The sequence below is a fragment of the Malaya genurostris genome, chromosome 2 (genome assembly GCF_030247185.1).
Source record: "Malaya genurostris strain Urasoe2022 chromosome 2, Malgen_1.1, whole genome shotgun sequence".
NCBI classification, from domain to species: Eukaryota; Metazoa; Arthropoda; class Insecta; order Diptera; family Culicidae; genus Malaya; species Malaya genurostris.
In genome coordinates this window covers 109,866,435-109,884,569 of record NC_080571.1, presented here as the reverse complement: position 1 = coordinate 109,884,569, position 18,135 = coordinate 109,866,435, and the positions used below count along the sequence as shown (strand labels likewise).

The 18,135-nt window shown below is 39.1% G+C and overlaps 1 protein-coding gene across 1 annotated transcript; it reads right to left on the bottom strand.

Annotated features, from left to right (window-relative positions):
- Window positions 1-5,114: 5,114 nt before the first annotated feature.
- LOC131428764 (uncharacterized) lies at window positions 5,115-10,433 on the bottom strand. Its single transcript, XM_058592807.1, has one exon. It carries the CDS (start codon window positions 10,431-10,433, stop codon window positions 5,115-5,117), a length of 5,319 nt encoding a protein of 1,772 aa, XP_058448790.1.
- Window positions 10,434-18,135: the final 7,702 nt, after the last annotated feature.

Genomic DNA, 18,135 nt, shown 5'->3' with positions numbered 1-18,135 from the left:
CATTTACCCATCCAGAATTGACGACCAGCTTTGACCGACCCACTTTCGGTTCGGTTTTCTAAACGTGACGGTTTGGTCAATCAGATTCGCTATTGACATCGGTGTTGGAGTCGCGCAATGCTGCAAGCCAACGAATAGAAACGGAAAAAAACATCCCTCATCTAACGGGTGTGTCCGTCGGATGGCGAAAACTACTACTAATACCAAACAAATCCATCGTCGATGCAACGAAGCAGTCAGCCTGCCTGCTGGAATCTCGGATCCGAACGGTGGTAGCTAGCTACTGTTGATCCGTGATCCATACAGGACACGAAGGCAGTAGCAGCATTGGCGAAAATCGGACGCAGATGACCATCTAGTGATGAATAATCCATGCAGTTCTGGTTCTGGTTTCTGGATTTCGAACATGCGGACTAAAAGGGTGAATGAATGAATTGTTGGAAACTGCAACACACATGGTCATAGGCCTTCAGATTTTGGAAAACAGACAGTCGTCAATTGCGGGAAGTGCTCTATCAATTCAATTCATTGCATCAGACCGTGCCGATTCGAATGGCAAACAGCATTTTATTGTTGTAGTCATCACGCTGGAAATTGTATGTTCAACAGATGGAAATCAATATTACCAGGTAAATACATTAGAATATCACTACATGCAGATCTAGGTGCGACAAGTTTGTAATCGTAAATTAAAAAAAAGATGTTTTTTTTTTCAGATAACAATCCATTGAAACTTTTATTGTCAAATTGTAAAAGAAAATCATTAAATATATTACTGTTTAAACACTGCATTCCGGGTGCACATTTCATGACTTGTGCAGTGTCTGTGTGTTGTAAGTAGCAAAACAAACAAAATAAAAACTAACGGATATCTCTACCAAGCCAAGAATATGATGGATATTAAATGAATAAATAATGATGGCGACTTTTTTTTATTTTGTCCACCACAAGGAGCTCCCAGGTTGTAGACACTGCAAATCCCAGCTGTAAGAGATGATCTGACAAAAAGAATGTAATGAAAAATCTAACATAAAACGTTGAGATATACTTATGGATATTACTGAGGACCTTGTAGTTTTACCGAAAGCTGTTTTCTTCACAATTCACGTTTTTAAATCATAACTTAGTTATGAACAGCTATCCTTCTGTATTTCAAACACTATTTCTATCCAGTATTCCAGGAGTAAAACTGGAGAGTTTTTTCAGAGATGTTAATAATTTCCATTTAATAATAAAAAATTGGTCTACTTTTATCGCAAAATATCGCGTTTCCGAAAAGTGAAAAGTGAAATAAATAATTGCTGCCATTGCCCTATTTTTGAATATCTGTTTGAGGAAATTTTACATAATATTCATCAAAGGTTGTACTTTGATGTGCCATTCATGTTCATGAAAGGCATTTGACTGTGTCGTTACAACTAAATATCAAACATACAGTTTTTCATACAAATTAACCTTAGTCTTCCCTCAACGGAAGCGGTGGTCACCCGCATACGAACCTACAACCACCTAGTTTACGGGAGCGAAGTCGGACAGCCCATAAACAATGAGGTAAAGCCACATTAGATGATTTTTCACTTGTGCTCAGTTTTATTTGTTTGTATTATTTCAGTCTGAGCAATTCCAGATAAATAACAGCTGAAAAAGTGTAAACATAAACATCGGCTTTCTTCAACAAGTATGAAACTTTACACACGTTTTCAGATTGACAAACCATTTGTTTTTCACGGATGAGGAGATCAAATCTACTCAATATTAATCTTTAAAAAGGGAGAATGTATTTTTGCATCGGGGTAACTCAGAAACTGTAAATTGTGCAAAAATGGTGTCCCGGAAGAAATAGTTGCAAATCGGTTGAACTCCTAATAAAATATACACTGAAAAATAAGTTGTAAAAATTTTCAAAAAGCAGAAACTTTTACCTAAGAACTAAAGATAAAACGAAAATGGCTTTTTAATGGATTTTTGCATAATCTTATTCTTAACCTTTACTTAAAGTTCGCTTCGATGCAAATTTGATGAGTGTGAATTGAAGAAGTTACAGCCAAGGATGTCTTTAATTGTATCAAAGAACGCTTTCTAGAACTGTTCACACGATTCAATCAGTGCCATCAAAGAGAGACGGATATCATCTCAGCAACCTAAAACCGGCATGGTTCAACATAGAATGGACACCAGTGCGTGAGCGAATTTCTCTCGATGACCTGTCTGAGAATCAAAGGTTAGCACGCTACTGTGGGGATTTTCTCTGAAGCCACAAACGGTCTCGTTTCGCGATCCGATTCTATACGGGCAGTGGAGAACTGTGATAGAATCATTTTACTATTGCCGCTTATTCTTACTAACACATGGATCAATAAGTCCCGAGACTAACAATGGAAACAACATTTTTTTTGCAAAATTTTTTTTTATTCATCAACATAATCACCTTTTAGGATGATACAATGGTTTTAACGTTTTTCCAATTTTTCAATACCATGTTTATAAAAAAAATTATCTTTCACTTCAAAATAAGCTTCAGTTTCAGCGATGACCTCCTCATTTGAGCCAAATCTTTTTCCCTGGAGCATTTTTTTAAAATCAGCAAAGAGCCAGTAGTCACTGGGGGCTAAATCTGGCGAGTATGGGAGGTGGGGAAGCAGATCAAAGCCCAATTCGTTCAATTTCGCCATTGTTTTCATCGACTTGTGGCAGGGTGCATTTTGTTCCATCGAAAGCAATCGCGGCACCCACTTGGAAAAAACCTTTTTCATGCTCAATTTTTCATGAAGGATAGTAAATACACTTCCATATGATATCTGTGTCCTCTCAGCAATCTCACGGAGCTTCACTTAACGATCTTTCATTATCATTTTTGTCACTTCACTCACATTTTCCGGTGGAACGGTTTCCACAGGTCTACCCGAGCGTTCCGCGTCATTTGTGTCGGTACGACCGCGTTTAAACTCGGCAAACCACCGACAAATCTCTGTCAACGACTTTAGCGGAACAGTAGTTTCAAAATTGCTCTTTCCGTCATTTACCCTTTCAGTCATTTTCGGTTTTTAGGGAAAATCGTATTCTGTGCAGTGTCGATACTAACCCGAAAGTTCAAGAATCGATAATGACAGAAAACTATACACAATGATTTTTACCTGTTTATACTCGTATTTAGAGTAGTTTTGGTTTCTGAAGAGGTTCTACTACTGTGGGAAAAAAAAGTCAGACTGTTCATAATTTCAAATTTTTTTATTTATTCTTTCAAATCTATTTCGTCCCCCTCAAATCAATCCCCTCCGGCCCCAGTACACTTGTGTCAACTGTGGTAAATTCCACCTAATTCTTGTTTTTTTTACTTTCGCTTAAAACACGGCTTCTTCTCTCGAAATATTTCCCGAAAAAGTAAAAAAAAAAAAGAAATGGGTGGAATTTACCACACCAACGTTTTTTTCAATCCTCGAGACAGTTGTTTAAGTCAATTTCCGGAATAGCCGTCAATGCACGTAGCGATTCAAGTTTGATGTCTTCAATTGACCCAAAACGGTTTTCCCGGAGCTGTTGTCTTAGTTTACTGAATAGCCAAAAGTCATACGGAGTTAAATCAGGCGAATACGGTGGTTGCGGAACGATATTGGTTGAATTTTTGGTGAAAATATAAAGAAGAATCAATGCAGTATGCGACGGTGCATTATCGTGATGCAAAAACAAACAGTTGTCGGCCCATAATTCCGGCCTATTTTTACGAATAGCTTCACGCAAATGACGCATAACACTAAAATCGACCCTCTTTGAACAACTTGTGCCAATAAAAAAGCGGGTGGGTAATGTTAGAGACATAACTGGATGTCTGGAATACGAACACAATTGACATGTTCTTTAACACTTCCGAATATCAATTAGTTGATCAATTGTATGAATTATGCAGGCATTCTCTTTTTTCAAATTTTTTGCATAAACAAAGAAGGCTTACTCGATTACTGTGAATTTCACACAGCGAAAAGTGCACAAATCTAATCAAACTGTTCTAGATTTGCACTCAACTGAGGTTTTTTACCTTCGATTTGCGAGCAAGAAATCCTAATAGTTTTTTAGAAAACTTTTAGAGCCATTAGAACGGCTGATATTGTGTGATGCTCCCCACCGTTGTCCTCTTTTCGTTGTTTTTTCACCAATGCAAACGGCTAGCAGTTGTTACATAATCGCTCCTGTCGGAAGCGAAACTAGCTTTGCAAACAACACACAATACATCTGCTCGCAGTGGCGATAGAATCCAATTTTTGTTAAAAGGCTTCCTTTTACGTGATTTCGTTTGTAGCTTTTTCACTAATGGGCGGTCCTAACGGCTATAAAAATAGCAGCATACAGAATTTTAATATCGATTATGTTGGGGAGCGGCCAATTACCTCCTATCCGTTGATAGGTCAAGCAGTGGTAGCGTAGAGGTATTCCAATCCCCCGCATCGAAGGGGTACTGTAGCAGCCTAGCCACAGCACAACCAAAATTGTTCTCCCAGGTACAAATAGCGTAGAACCAGTGCCGTTCGGGTAAATTGATTCGGTGCACACGACACTAATTATTAATTAAACACGAACTTTATTAAAAGTACACACATCATGCAACAACTACTGTATTTTTCCTTAAACAATAAACGGTTTGACTTAAACTATTTTAATTATCATGCGGTCCACCGCACATGCCTTCCGGTGAGTTGGCTTAAAACTACTAACTGTTACTCCGAAATCTGGTTATCATCATCCTTCGCCGCCTTGGTGCGATGTTTTTTATCGGCCAAAAGAGCAGGATGCTGCTAGACGTTCATCTCTTTTATATACGGAATCGATGATCATCCTTATCACACGTACGTTCGGATACAATAATCGATTTGCTACCTATAGTTGCTATGGTAAAGATGATCAGGTTATCTCTGTTGTAGTGATCTCACGGTGCTGCACTAGATGATGTCTTCATTTGTGGTTCCATCGACATTGATATGGAGCATAATCAGTAGACCTCAGGGTTGTAGTTGAAGGTGGCTGATCATGTTAGCAAACATCCTCACCCACCCAGAAATTGGTCAATTTCTGAAAAATAAAGCAGATCCTCTTCGACGGGATAGGATTGGGAAGGAGGGATTTTAGGTTGACGCTGACCTTTTGTTGATTTTTGTTTCTTCATTTGCGATCGGCAGGAAACAAATTTTTTCTACGGGTCGGGTAAGTAGTCCGGTGGCTGTCCTTAAGGTAACCACCCTTACAACTCCGTCTTTTCCGGGATGAGTATCACATATTCTTCCCATCTTCCACTTCAGAGGGGGCTGATTATCGTCCTTAATCACAACCAGCTTTCCCACTTCAATTTGAACCGCTGGTTTCCATCGTCTCGTCCTCGCTTGCAGCTGACAGAGATACTCCCTACGCCATCTGGTCCAAAAATCTTGCAACCTACGTTGAGTTAGTTGCCAGTGCTGAAGTCGATTAATAGGTATCGTAGTAAGATCCGGTTCAGGTAAGGCATGTATTGATGAACCGATTAAGAAATGTGCTGGTGTTAATGGTTCCAGATCGTTAGGATCATCGGACATTGGTGTTAGGGGGCGAGAATTGAGGCAGCCTTCCACCTGTACTAACAGGGTGTTAAAGTCCTCTGACGACATCGGCGTTTCACCAACAACCTTGAGCAGATGATTTTTGGCGGATCGAACTGCTGCCTCCCAAAGGCCACCGAAATGTGGTGCGCTTGGTGGGTTAAAGTGCCATTGAATTCCTTCCTTGGCGCATTCTCTTGACACTACCTCGTGGTGATTGCGATTCTTCAGCAGTCTAAGGAATTCTTCCATCTTGTTTCGAGCACCCACAAAATTAGTTCCGTTGTCGGAATACATATCCACACATCTGCCTCTTCTAGCTATAAATCGTCGAAGAGCTTGAAGAAATCGGTCCGTTGAAAGATCTGTAACAAGCTCTAAATGAACCGCCTTAGTACAGAGGCATATGAAAATCGATACATAGGCCTTGACAGCCACTCGCCGTGGCGCGGTTCTGACATAAACGGGGCCAAAATAGTCAACTCCTGAACGGGTAAACGGGCGAGATGCTGTAACTCTCGAAGGTGGCAAGTCCCCCATGAACTGCTGAATCGGTGTTGGTTTTAAACGGTAGCATTTCAGGCATTTCCGCACAATGTGTCTCGCTACATTCCTTCCTCCTAGTGGCCAAAAGTGCAGTCGTACTGCAGCTAATAATAACTGCGGTCCAGCGTGCAGCAGTCGTTCGTGGTATTGTAGCAGAATCAAGTAAGTAAATTGATGCCGTGCGGGTAAAACAATTGGGTGTTTAGTATCTTCTGATCCGTGAGCATATTTCAGTCGCCCTCCTAATCTGATCAGCTGATCTTTAGAAATAAATGGGTTATACCATCGTAAAGGTGATCCCTTTTTAAGTGCAGTTCCCATAGACAAAGTTTTCCATTCATCTAGAAAAACCTCCTTCTGTACTCTGCGGGCAAGTGTGCATTCCGCCTGTTTCAATTCTTCTGTGGTAAGAAATCCTTCGTTATGTCTATCCTTTGCTGGCAGTTGCAACAACTTGATCAATCGTAACCAATATGCTGTGTGACGAATGAGCTTGTTGTACGATGAAAATTTCCCGATGTACTCTTGGTTGAAATTAGTGTAAACAGAAACTGTACCAACAACTGCCGTTCGCCGTTTCTCTGCCTCTCCCTCGTCTGACGGATTGTCCTTGATGCTTTCAGGCCAATCATCTTGCCCCTTTTCCAACCAGTCCGGTCCTTGCCACCAGAAAGTGTTTTGGATAATATCCTTGGGATTAATGCCTCTGGATATCAGGTCGGCAGGATTTTGAATTCCTGGTACATGCCGCCACTGACAACCCTCCGTAATCGTTTGAATTTTTGCTGTACGATTAGCAACGAATGGACTCCACGTGGTAGGGATGGCCTGAATCCAACGTAAAACACACGTCGAATCTGTCCAGAAGAAAGCCTCCGCGTTGATTCCAATAGAACTTTTAACCTTCCCGTAAAGCTGAGCTGCTAAAAGTGCCCCGCATAGCTCCAGTCTTGGTATGGTTTGACACTTTAATGGAGCAACCTTGGATTTGGATGAAAGTAATCGCACCTTGAATTTTCCTTCCGCATTCTGACTTTGTAAGTACAAACATGCACCATATGCCTTCTCTGAAGCGTCCGAAAAGCAGTGAATCACAATCTTTACTGCTTCTGGGATTATCACACAGCGATCAATCCTCAATTGGTTGAAAACCGGAAGCTGTTCATGATACCGTATCCACGACTCACCCACCGTTGAGGGTAGTGGTTGATCCCAACCTACTCTGCTGTTCGATTCGTCTCGCAATGCCCATAATTGTTGCATAAAAATCTTCGCGGAAGTAATAGCTGCTCCCAGCAGCCCCAATGGGTCGAACAGTGTGGCAATAGTAGATAATATATAGCGTTTTGTGAGTGCCTTTCCAGTTTCTAACGCGGGAACCGTGAATTGGAACTTGAGCGTGTCTGTCACTAACATCCATGTTAATCCTAAGGTTTTTATCGACGAGTCTGGATCTAAATCGATTCCTTCCGATATTCGAATCGCGCGATCTTCCTCGGGAACACCGTTTAAAATTAACGAACAGTTCGATGCCCACTTTCTTAATCGAAATCCTCCCTTGGCCATCATAGCTTCTAGCTGTGCTTGCAGTTTGATGGCAATGTCTATATCGTCTGCACCCGTGATCACATCATCCATATATGTATCATAGATTACCGCTCTTGCTGCGAGTGGATACCTTTCCTCTTCATCCAATGCTAACTGGTGAAGTATCCTGGTAGCTAGAAATGGCGCGGATTTGGTACCATATGTCACTGTGCCTAGTTCATACGTGTCAACCTTATCCGTAGGCCTCTCCCGCCAAAGAATGCATTGGAATGCACGATCTTCCTGGCAAACATTGATCTGACGAAACATTTTCTCCACGTCAGACACGAGCATAATCTGTTTGGTCCGACTCCGTAATATGATTGAGCGTAGGTCATCCTGTATCACTGGTCCCACCAGCAACACATCGTTGAGTGAGGTTCCCGAAGACGTTTTACAGGAGGCATCGAATACTACACGAACCTTAGTAGTCGTGCTGGGCTCTTTGATCACTGGGTGATGTGGTAAATAGCACCGTTTAACCGAACCGGATGAAGCATCATCGACCTTGCGCATATGTCCCAATGATACATATTCCTCCATGAATGCCGAGTATTGATCACGTAGTCCTAAGTTCTTCGCCAGCCTACGTTCAGTTCCCTGTAAACGTCGATAAGATATGTCTCTAGACTCGCCTAACCTAGAGAATATGTCTTCTCGCTTTGGCAAAGTCACAGTATATCGACCGTTAGCATTCCTATGAACAGATTGCAAAAATAGTTCCTCACAGCGTTTTTCCTCTGGTGAAAGTGGGTTGCTTAATTCGACCTCCTCACATGACCAAAATCGAGACAACATTTCGTCGAGACCTTCCAATGTGGACACATTGCAGCTAATATGTGAGGATTGGCTCGGATTCGCGATACCACCGCATATCACCCATCCGAATGCAGATTTGTTCAATGTTGGTAATCCTTCACTAATTGAAATTCTTCGACCGGTTTCGAAAATTTCGAAAAATGGTTCAATTCCAAGTACGAGGTCCACTACCTGCGACTCGAAAAACGCTGGGTCGGCCAGTTGAATTCCTGTCGGAATCGACCATCTATCCGTGTTGATGGTGGTGCTTGGAAGGTTTACCGTAACCTTAGGAAGAACCAAAAATCCTAGCTCTCGAGAAAATGCAGATGTTCGTGACCGTATCACCGCACGTATCCTGTGCTTTACCTTGGTCTTCGTTTGACCGATTCCTAGTATCGAAATATCTACACGATCGCGAGAAAATTGCATCCGCTGTGCTAGCCGCTCTGTTATAAAGTTGCTTTCTGAACCAGAATCCAGTAGAGCCCGAGCTGGTAATCTATTACCGGTGTTATCCTCTATTAAGACGACCGCTGTTGCTAGAATAACTTGCGTAGCATACTGGTGCGCCGCAACCGTTACCAACATATCACTGGCTGCCAAGTTAGCCACTTGAGTGGGAGAGGGATTTAATGGTGATTCGGCTGCAGGTGCTCCATTGTCCTCAGCAACTACTGCAGCCTTTGGATTCTTATTCCTTTCCGGCTTAAAGCAAACTAAGGTATGATGACGGCCTTTGCAATTGCGACAAGAATATTTGGATTGACATTCCCTTGCCTGATGTCCTGTCCTAAAGCAATTTCTGCAAAGTACATGAGTTTTCAAAAGTGCATCTCTATCCGTCACTACCATTCGTTGAAACGCGTTACACTGATGAAGAAGATGATCCGATGAACAGGCTACGCATCGTCCTCCAGACGATTGCGACGAGCTATGGCTAATCCTCATAATTTGTTTCTGCCTTAACAACTGAGATGACCTTTGTGAATCTTTATTATCAACAGCTCTCAGCGGCAAACAATCCAAAACCTGCATTCGCCGTCGCAAGAAATCTGACATATCCGACAATGTATCATTCTCCTTCGTGGCTGAAACCTCCTCCCACCCCCTTCGTGTGACTGGATCCAGTCTAGTAGTCAGAATGTTAACTAGCAACAAATCCTTATAATCCGTCGGTTGAATAATCTGATCAAGCGTTTGTACGATTCTCTCGAAACCCTCCACTAGGGTATGCAAATCGGCTACTGATTCCTTGGAAAGCGTAGGTAAATTGAAGAGTGACTGGATCTGCCGCTTTTTCAATTGTTTGCTGTTGTTATATCGCCTCAACAGCATTTCCCATGCCACTTGATAATTTGCCTTCGTAATTTGAAGAGGGTCGATTAAGGATTTAGGTTCACCTTGGAGACAACCCTTTAAGTAATGGAACTTTTCCACCTCTGGCAAGTCTACCTTCCAGTGAATCAGGGAAGTGAATAGGTCTCGAAAACTCAACCATTCGTCCACATTCCCATTGAATGTTTGAAGCTTAATCTGTGGTAGGCGAACATGATCTGTGACCAACTGCATCGCTTCACCTGATCGCATAGACTGTTCTAACGCTTGTGGTTCTTGAAGCATTTTGACCTTTTCCATTAGGAATGCCTTGACCTCATAATAGTTGTCACTAAATTCCATTCGCTCCTTCTCATAGGCCGATCCTTCCGGATTATAGTCGTCATGGTATAGGATTTCGACAAAGGTTTCACTAAAACTTTCCCATATTTCTTCCAACTTACCAAGGCGTACCTCTACCTCGGTAACCTTGCAGGATTCCTTGAATGACTGAACAAACCGCCAAATATCGCTGAAGGATAGCTGAATTTCCTTCAGTTTTGCCGTCAACGCCCGCATTGACGGTGGTTTCCTGGTTGTGGATGTTCCAGCAGCAGGCATTGTGTATGTTACGATGTAACGATGAACAGAGAGAGGGATAATCGGTGTAGTTATCTGAGAAGAGACCTAGCTTCGCTAGGCATATACTGCATGAAGTTACTGACCCGACAAAAATATATTGGCGCTGTAGATTAATTATCTTTACAGGTTCCGTGTTGACATAAATAACCGTCCGTGAGTAGTTAGACTCGATTACATAAACATGAGTGAAGAGGAAAGTATGTGGTGTAGTATTTGAATAACTCCGGCTTCGGCCGGGCATATACCATGGCAACTCACCACCAAAACAGTAAACGGCACCAGTTGCCAATAAATTCCAACTAAGCCAAATTAAAAAACTCCGCCAACAAATCGTAGGCTTGTTTTTGCCCAAATGGCAACCAGGGCTCCAAAATAATGATAAAAAACGAAGAGGATCGATGCAAAATTAAAATTGTGTATTTCTGTACGCCTAGCTTCGGCAGTATACTAAATGTAAGTTTACCTTTGAAAAAATACTGCGATGCCACCTTTTCGTAACACGAATGTCCTCGTGATAGTTGTGTGATGAGTGATAGCTCCTGTGATATTTCAGTTGTACCGATGCCTTCCGATTATTGTATGATCGAAACGCGAGGCAAATTGCCAACCTCAGACAATTCGTATTCAATCCAACGGTGAATACAACCACTCCCGTAAGCAGTTTAGATCACATTAGCAGATGAAAAAACATGTATTAGCTTGTGGAATTATCGAAGCTTGGCTGGACATATAGCATGCAAGGGTTCACTAACCTGGACAAAAATCCACTCCACAAAGTCCAAGCTACGTGGAAATAACCAGAAAAAATGGCGTCCCAACCGAAGTAACGCCAACTCTGCAGCGCGGTGTTCAATAGACCAATTGTGGACAATGTTGAATATAACAATAGCGGTGTCCAATAGGCCAATGGCGCGGATTCAATTATCCAATGGCGGTTTGAGCGTCGGTGTGGTACCAGCGTCGACCCTGTGTCGAATCAAGTCCGTTTCCAAGGTTCCGATCCGGTTCGAAGGACCAAAATGTTGGGGAGCGGCCAATTACCTCCTATCCGTTGATAGGTCAAGCAGTGGTAGCGTAGAGGTATTCCAATCCCCCGCATCGAAGGGGTATTGTAGCAGAATAGCCACAGCACAACCAAAATTGTTCTCCCAGGTACAAATAGCGTAGAACCAGTGCCGTTCGGGTAAATTGATTCGGTGCACACGACACTAATTATTAATTAAACACGAACTTTATTAAAAGTACACACATCATGCAACAACTACTGTATTTTTCCTTAAACAATAAACGGTTTGACTTAAACTATTTTAATTATCATGCGGTCCACCGCACATGCCTTCCGGTGAGTTGGCTTAAAACTACTAACTGTTACTCCGAAATCTGGTTATCATCATCCTTCGCCGCCTTGGTGCGATGTTTTTTATCGGCCAAAAGAGCAGGATGCTGCTAGACGTTCATCTCTTTTATATACGGAATCGATGATCATCCTTATCACACGTACGTTCGGATACAATAATCGATTTGCTACCTATAGTTGCTATGGTAAAGATGATCAGGTTATCTCTGTTGTAGTGATCTCACGGTGCTGCACTAGATGATGTCTTCATTTGTGGTTCCATCGACATTGATATGGAGCATAATCAGTAGACCTCAGGGTTGTAGTTGAAGGTGGCTGATCATGTTAGCAAACAGATTATTTCATTTTGGATTTGCGTTTCATTGAAAAAAACTAAGGGATTCATTCCTGCCTTTCAGAAGGACCAAATTAGGAACTCACTACGATATTAAGCACTGTTCGGAACATTTTTCTCGAACGATTTGTTGTACAGCAGTAGATACTTTGTTCTCTTCCTCAGAACGCGTTCTAATTGGTTGGTGTTTTCATGGGTCAAATGAGACAGGGTTTTCAATAGTGTACTATTGAAATACTTCAATGCTGTTGCTATACACGTTTAAGTTGAAAAATTTCGATTCTATTGGTAGTTACATTATATAAATCCTTCTACAAATCACTGAGCTATGAGCTTTCAAAATACGAGACGCGCCAAACGCGCCTTATGAATTATCCTGTTTGATACTCGTTTATACCAAACATTTTAGAAAAGTTTAATTTTGAATTGTTTGAGATCATGTCACACAACTGAAAATTTTATCATGAAATTGTGATCATATTTTCGATGGCAGATAAAGTAAGTAAAGTAAGTCGTATTCACAACAAAAAAACTATCTCGCCACATACAATTATCACCGAAGGCCTTTTGCAACATTCTGAACGTTTCGGCTCCAGAATTTGATTCCGCACACAAAATTTAATTGAACTTCTTTGTTAAATATTTTCACTCGTTTAAAAACCGCTGATTGCACTTTTAATACTTCTAAAAGACACTAAGTATACTAATCATTAATGAATATTTTGAAGTGACACTTGGCACAAATTTCACTGAAAGTGATATCATCTTAGAAAAAAAAAATTTCGACGAATAAGGTTTCCTCGCAAAATATAATTCAAAAGTCTTCGTGCGTTTTACCCACAGTAGTGTGGTGTAATTACTTCCATTTATCGTATTTTAGACACTTTTCATAAGCAAACATCACAGATTTCCAATATATCGATGAAAGAATGAGAATTGAAATTCAACTGATTCACCCTGGAGACGGTACATTAGTTTCGTCTTGTCATACGGGAACGGGAGCCGTTGGCATTGATACTCTCTTTGATTTCGATGTAAGACGAACAGACGATCATTTACGAATGAGACAATAGAGAAAAATTTTAGGCTCTGATGTTAAGTCTAGTGACATGCTAATCATTCCTGGAATTACTCTACTGATAAAAAGTTTTACTAATACTGTACACTTTTATCAATAGCTATGCAAATAATGACATTGATAGCATATTCTTCTTTACCAGTAACCTACGGAAAACTGTGCTCTATGTCATACGATTTTTCGACTTCTTGCTAGTTCGCCTTTGGAAATGCAAGAAAAATGAGCATTGATTGAGCTGATGCATTTTGAAAAAGGCTGTGGATGCATTTTGCATGAATTTTCGTTACATAATTGTAACTCGGAAGCTGTTAGTTGAACAAAAATGTATCTATGAAGTTGTAATAAACCGACTAGGTACTTCAAAAAACTTATACACTGAAATAAAAGTTGAATATGGTCCTACATCCGGGTAAATCGAACTTCTACAACTACACGCAGAGCAAAATATTGTAAAAGTAACTAAAATTTGGTTTCTCGCAACGATTTATTTTATTGAAATAGTGACAATAGAAAATTTGATTTAATATAGCAAATATTGTTGCTTGAAACTACAAAACTAGATATTTGATTTGTCTCAGTAAATTAGTTTATTTCAATAAATATTTTGGTAAAAATAACAAACATTTGACTTGTGCATTCCTGTCAGTTTCTTAACAAACAATTCCATAGTAAATATAACTTGCTAAATCAGTTTACGATGAACTAACTTTAGATGAAGGTAATCTTAATAGTGCTTTGAATTTATAAACTTGGCATTTGAAATAAATAATAAAAATAAATAAATAATAAACCTAAAATGATTATTATTTCTACTTTTTGTTTCTTAAAATCATTTTTTTTGTTAACAGCAAAATGATTTCTTTCAAAATTATTTCGAGGTTTATTTTTGATACATTGTTTGTCGATTTGCTTTATTTTAGCAATTCTAATTACTACCATTGATGAAATTACAATTATTTCCAAAGCACAATCATGACGCGATGCCCTTGCAGATCGGTCAAAATAGTGATATCCTGTAACAAATTTTTTTATAAAGAAAACGTGTTATGTAATATTATAAAGTCACATATATTATTGATTATCAATACTTACGCTTGGATTGTTGAAATGCCCCACGAAAACGAAATGAGCAGATGAAATTTAACTTTTTGCAACACGTACAAACTATTTTGCTTATTCACTGTGGAAAAAGTTTCTCTGGTTTATAAGAAATCTAACTGACATGGTTCATTTCAACAATAAACTGTGTTGTATCATTATACAAATTAGATAATAAATGAAAGGAATCAATTTTTTTTTAACATAAACATAAAGATTCGAACTGAATCAACATAGATATTGCCAATAAGGTCAACTCAGCTTTTGTTGATAAGCAAAAAATTTGTCGTGTATTTCAATAATAAAATCAGCTGGAACAGCAATTTTTTTCATTGGTTTAGACCAAAATTTTGATTCAAATCAAACAGAAATCATTATTAATGTTGAAGGGGAAAAGTGGTTTGAAACAATCATATTCCAGATAGAAATTAACATAAATCAAATTAAAAAATTTACTAACTGTCTTGTTCTTTCAAACAAGGTCCATTTTTCTGCGTGTAGTTCGCAAACAGGTTACTGAGTTACAAAGATTTGAAGAAAAAGTATTGTAAAATACAATCGCGCTTGTGAAAAACTTGTTTTGAGTCAAAAGATTCCAGATATTTCGTCCAGAGATTCCAGATACTTTCAAAGAAAGCCTGTTTTACACTGTATTAAAAACCCGTATATCTCTGTATCCACTAATAAAGGGTGATTTTTTTGTATCTTTTTGGTAACACTGTTTTCGAAAGATCACGCGTGAATGGTGTCTTGTGCCACTGTCAAACTTGTTCAGTTTGGTATCTAATTGAAGCATTACAAGAGCTGCCAATACATTCCAAAAAGTAACTATTTGGTGTGGATTATGGATCGGTGGCATTATTCGTAAAAACCGGTCGATATGTTGGGGAAAGTGTACCAAAATTGAGTTTTGTGCAAGGGTCATCAAAAGCAGAGCCGCGGCAAACGTTTGCATGAAATCATATTGATATATTAAATTATATTGATCGTTCTATCGATTCCCATGAAGACTTTATCAATTTTCTCAATTTTTTTTTGTTTTTTTTGGAAATTAAATCTTTTTCCTCTTAAAAAATCACCCAATAAAACGAAATTTTCACAATGATATGACATTCAAAGGATTGCAATCTTGTACCACAGCATTATGGTTAAATAATGAGAAGTTTATACAGCATTCATTGTTCATATCTTGATATTTCACAACTGCGCTTACAAAAAATACAACGGCGTAATTTAATGTTTTTAATTTTCGTCAGCATTCTGAATCAAATTTAATTTTATTTAGTCTACTTATATGTTTTGAAACTGTTGAGCTCATAAGTTTGCATAGGACTTCAGCGCTTAAGGGCTGAGGCCAGTAGGTCGCGTATAACCACGTGTCTCGCTCTGCGTATTACATTTCTCTCCATGCTCTCTCGCATATGTACAAAATGACTCTCGATGGGCCAGGTGACCAGCAAAGTTTCAATATTTTCGGCTACAAGTTTGGATAAAATGTGTCTGCATCCAATAAAGCTACCACTTGTTTGGCAGCCTTACTGAGCTGATTTTATTTATCTCTCATGTTTCTTTACGTTACCAGGAAACTGAAGCAGAAAAAATGGCGCGTGCATAGAAATCGACTTACCTTCACAAAAATAACATTCACTTCATTTTTATCGCGACAATATATATGTTTTTATGCAATAAACGTATCTAAATTAAATTATCTAGATATTGTCAGGATAGATTTATGATCAATGCTTTTGAAGGCGAGATATTCAATGAACAAATTGAAAGACGGCGTTTTCAGCTATGCAGTTCTTCCTTCAGAAAAATGACTTTCCCGACCGCGAAAGTCAATGAATCATTGTGAAATTTTCACAGAAAAATCTTAACTAATTATATAAGAGTTTATCAGTTGGGTTTTATTATATTCGTCACCGTTTCTGAGAAAATTAGAAGCGTGAAAATAGCCCTCTAAAACACACTAATACACACTGGCCTCAGGCCTTAATACGAAACCTCAGGTCAGATAATACAGCTGCTAGTATGATAATAAAGTTTTATAATGCTATGAGCATTAGTTTCACATTTGTCTATGTTTCAAATTTCAATCTAAATAGAATGCAGTGTTGATCATCAGATAGATTAGCACAAAGATTTTCAAATTAGTGTGTAATTAATTCATTGATAATGAAACCTTGATCTAGATTCTGATACCAAATCCTATAAGATTGCTCTGACGATAAAGTTTAATTTATTCCTTCCTATTCTTTGTTGAATCTTTGAAAATCTGTGTCGAATTTAGAAAATTTAAATGATGCCTGTATTATATATAAAATTGGTATGCACAGGAAAAAATCTGTATAAAACAAATAAATCTGTATAATTGGTATCTCTGAACTCGACTTTTTGTACGAAACAAATAGATTGCCATATTGAAGAGGTGTGCAGTGTTTTCTAATCTGTTTGTCGTGACGGTTAATTTATACTGTACTATTTACACATAGTGAAATAAATTTTATTAGTTTTTTGAAATAGAAGAAAAGTTTATTAAATACTGTCAGAATGATTATTTCCTATCTATCTACTCAATCAATTCCGCGCAAAAATGTTTCTGTTTATTTAAAAAAATAGTCATTTTCAGCTCCCCTAGTTTTGTCTCATAACCAATCTACGAAAACAAATACCAGAAAATTCGTTAACCTGAAAATTGGCCAACAATCGAAACTTGGACACCGGAGGCATCGCCTGCAAATGGCCCATCCAACGCAGAACGAATGTGTCCATCAGCAGCGCTGACTGACTGACTTGTGGGCCTTCGCTAGAAATGATGTATCGCGAACCGAAACACGCCTAAAAACTTCTTCGTTTGGTGGACAGACAGTACAAACCCGACGGCGCAACGTTGCAGTTCTGTGGGAGGATTCTCGAACGCCATGTTGCGGGACTTTTGATCATTTATCATTCACATCAAATATGCATGGAGGCTGGTACTTTTTTTTACTTTCATCATCTGATTTATTGAAACAGTTTATAACATTCTATATAATATGTACATAGCTTTCATACCTAGGATGTTGTTACGCTGTTGCTGGTTGTGATGTGCTTCCGATGGCAGTGTGGATTGCTGCAATGTTCAGAAGTGCATTGAATTCGAACACAAGCTTTTTTTCTCTGTTTTTTTTTGTTATCAATTCCCATCCGGTGCTCATTCTACTAACTTGTTTGCAGCTCGATTTTTTTTACTTCTGGTACAATAGCGAATTCGAAATTTGATGCAAATTATGTGTGAAATAAAATGTCAATCGAATGGAATTGCTTTGTTGGAGTGGCACGTTATATTTTTGCAAACAGTAAATTCTCTATCTCACAGTACAGAACAATTCATTTCGATTCATTCCGCAGCCTACAAACAACTGAATGAAATTGTTCGATTATCAATTTTTTGGGAAGACATGTGTTAACATTGTTAAAAAAACATATAATACGTTGTCTGCTTTATCCAATGTGATGTGTGAGATATGTGATCTCCTCTTACAACAGTTCAAATATTTTGAAAACAGAATTATAGTATAGGCTAAAGATATCCAGCATTTCATCCTAAACTGATTGGCTGTTCCGGCTCTGATGTTCTGATGTATTGTAAAACGTGATCGTTTGTTCGATTTGGAGTTCGTAGTTTTAAATGCCTGGCATCGGAAGCACTTCGAAATCGGTAGGGCAAAACAGATGACCCAACAAAGTGAAACGTATCTCAGGGCTTCTGATGTGCCAGAGAAAAACTTTTCGGACTGTGCGCAAGCTGCAACACAGACACCATTAATTTTCA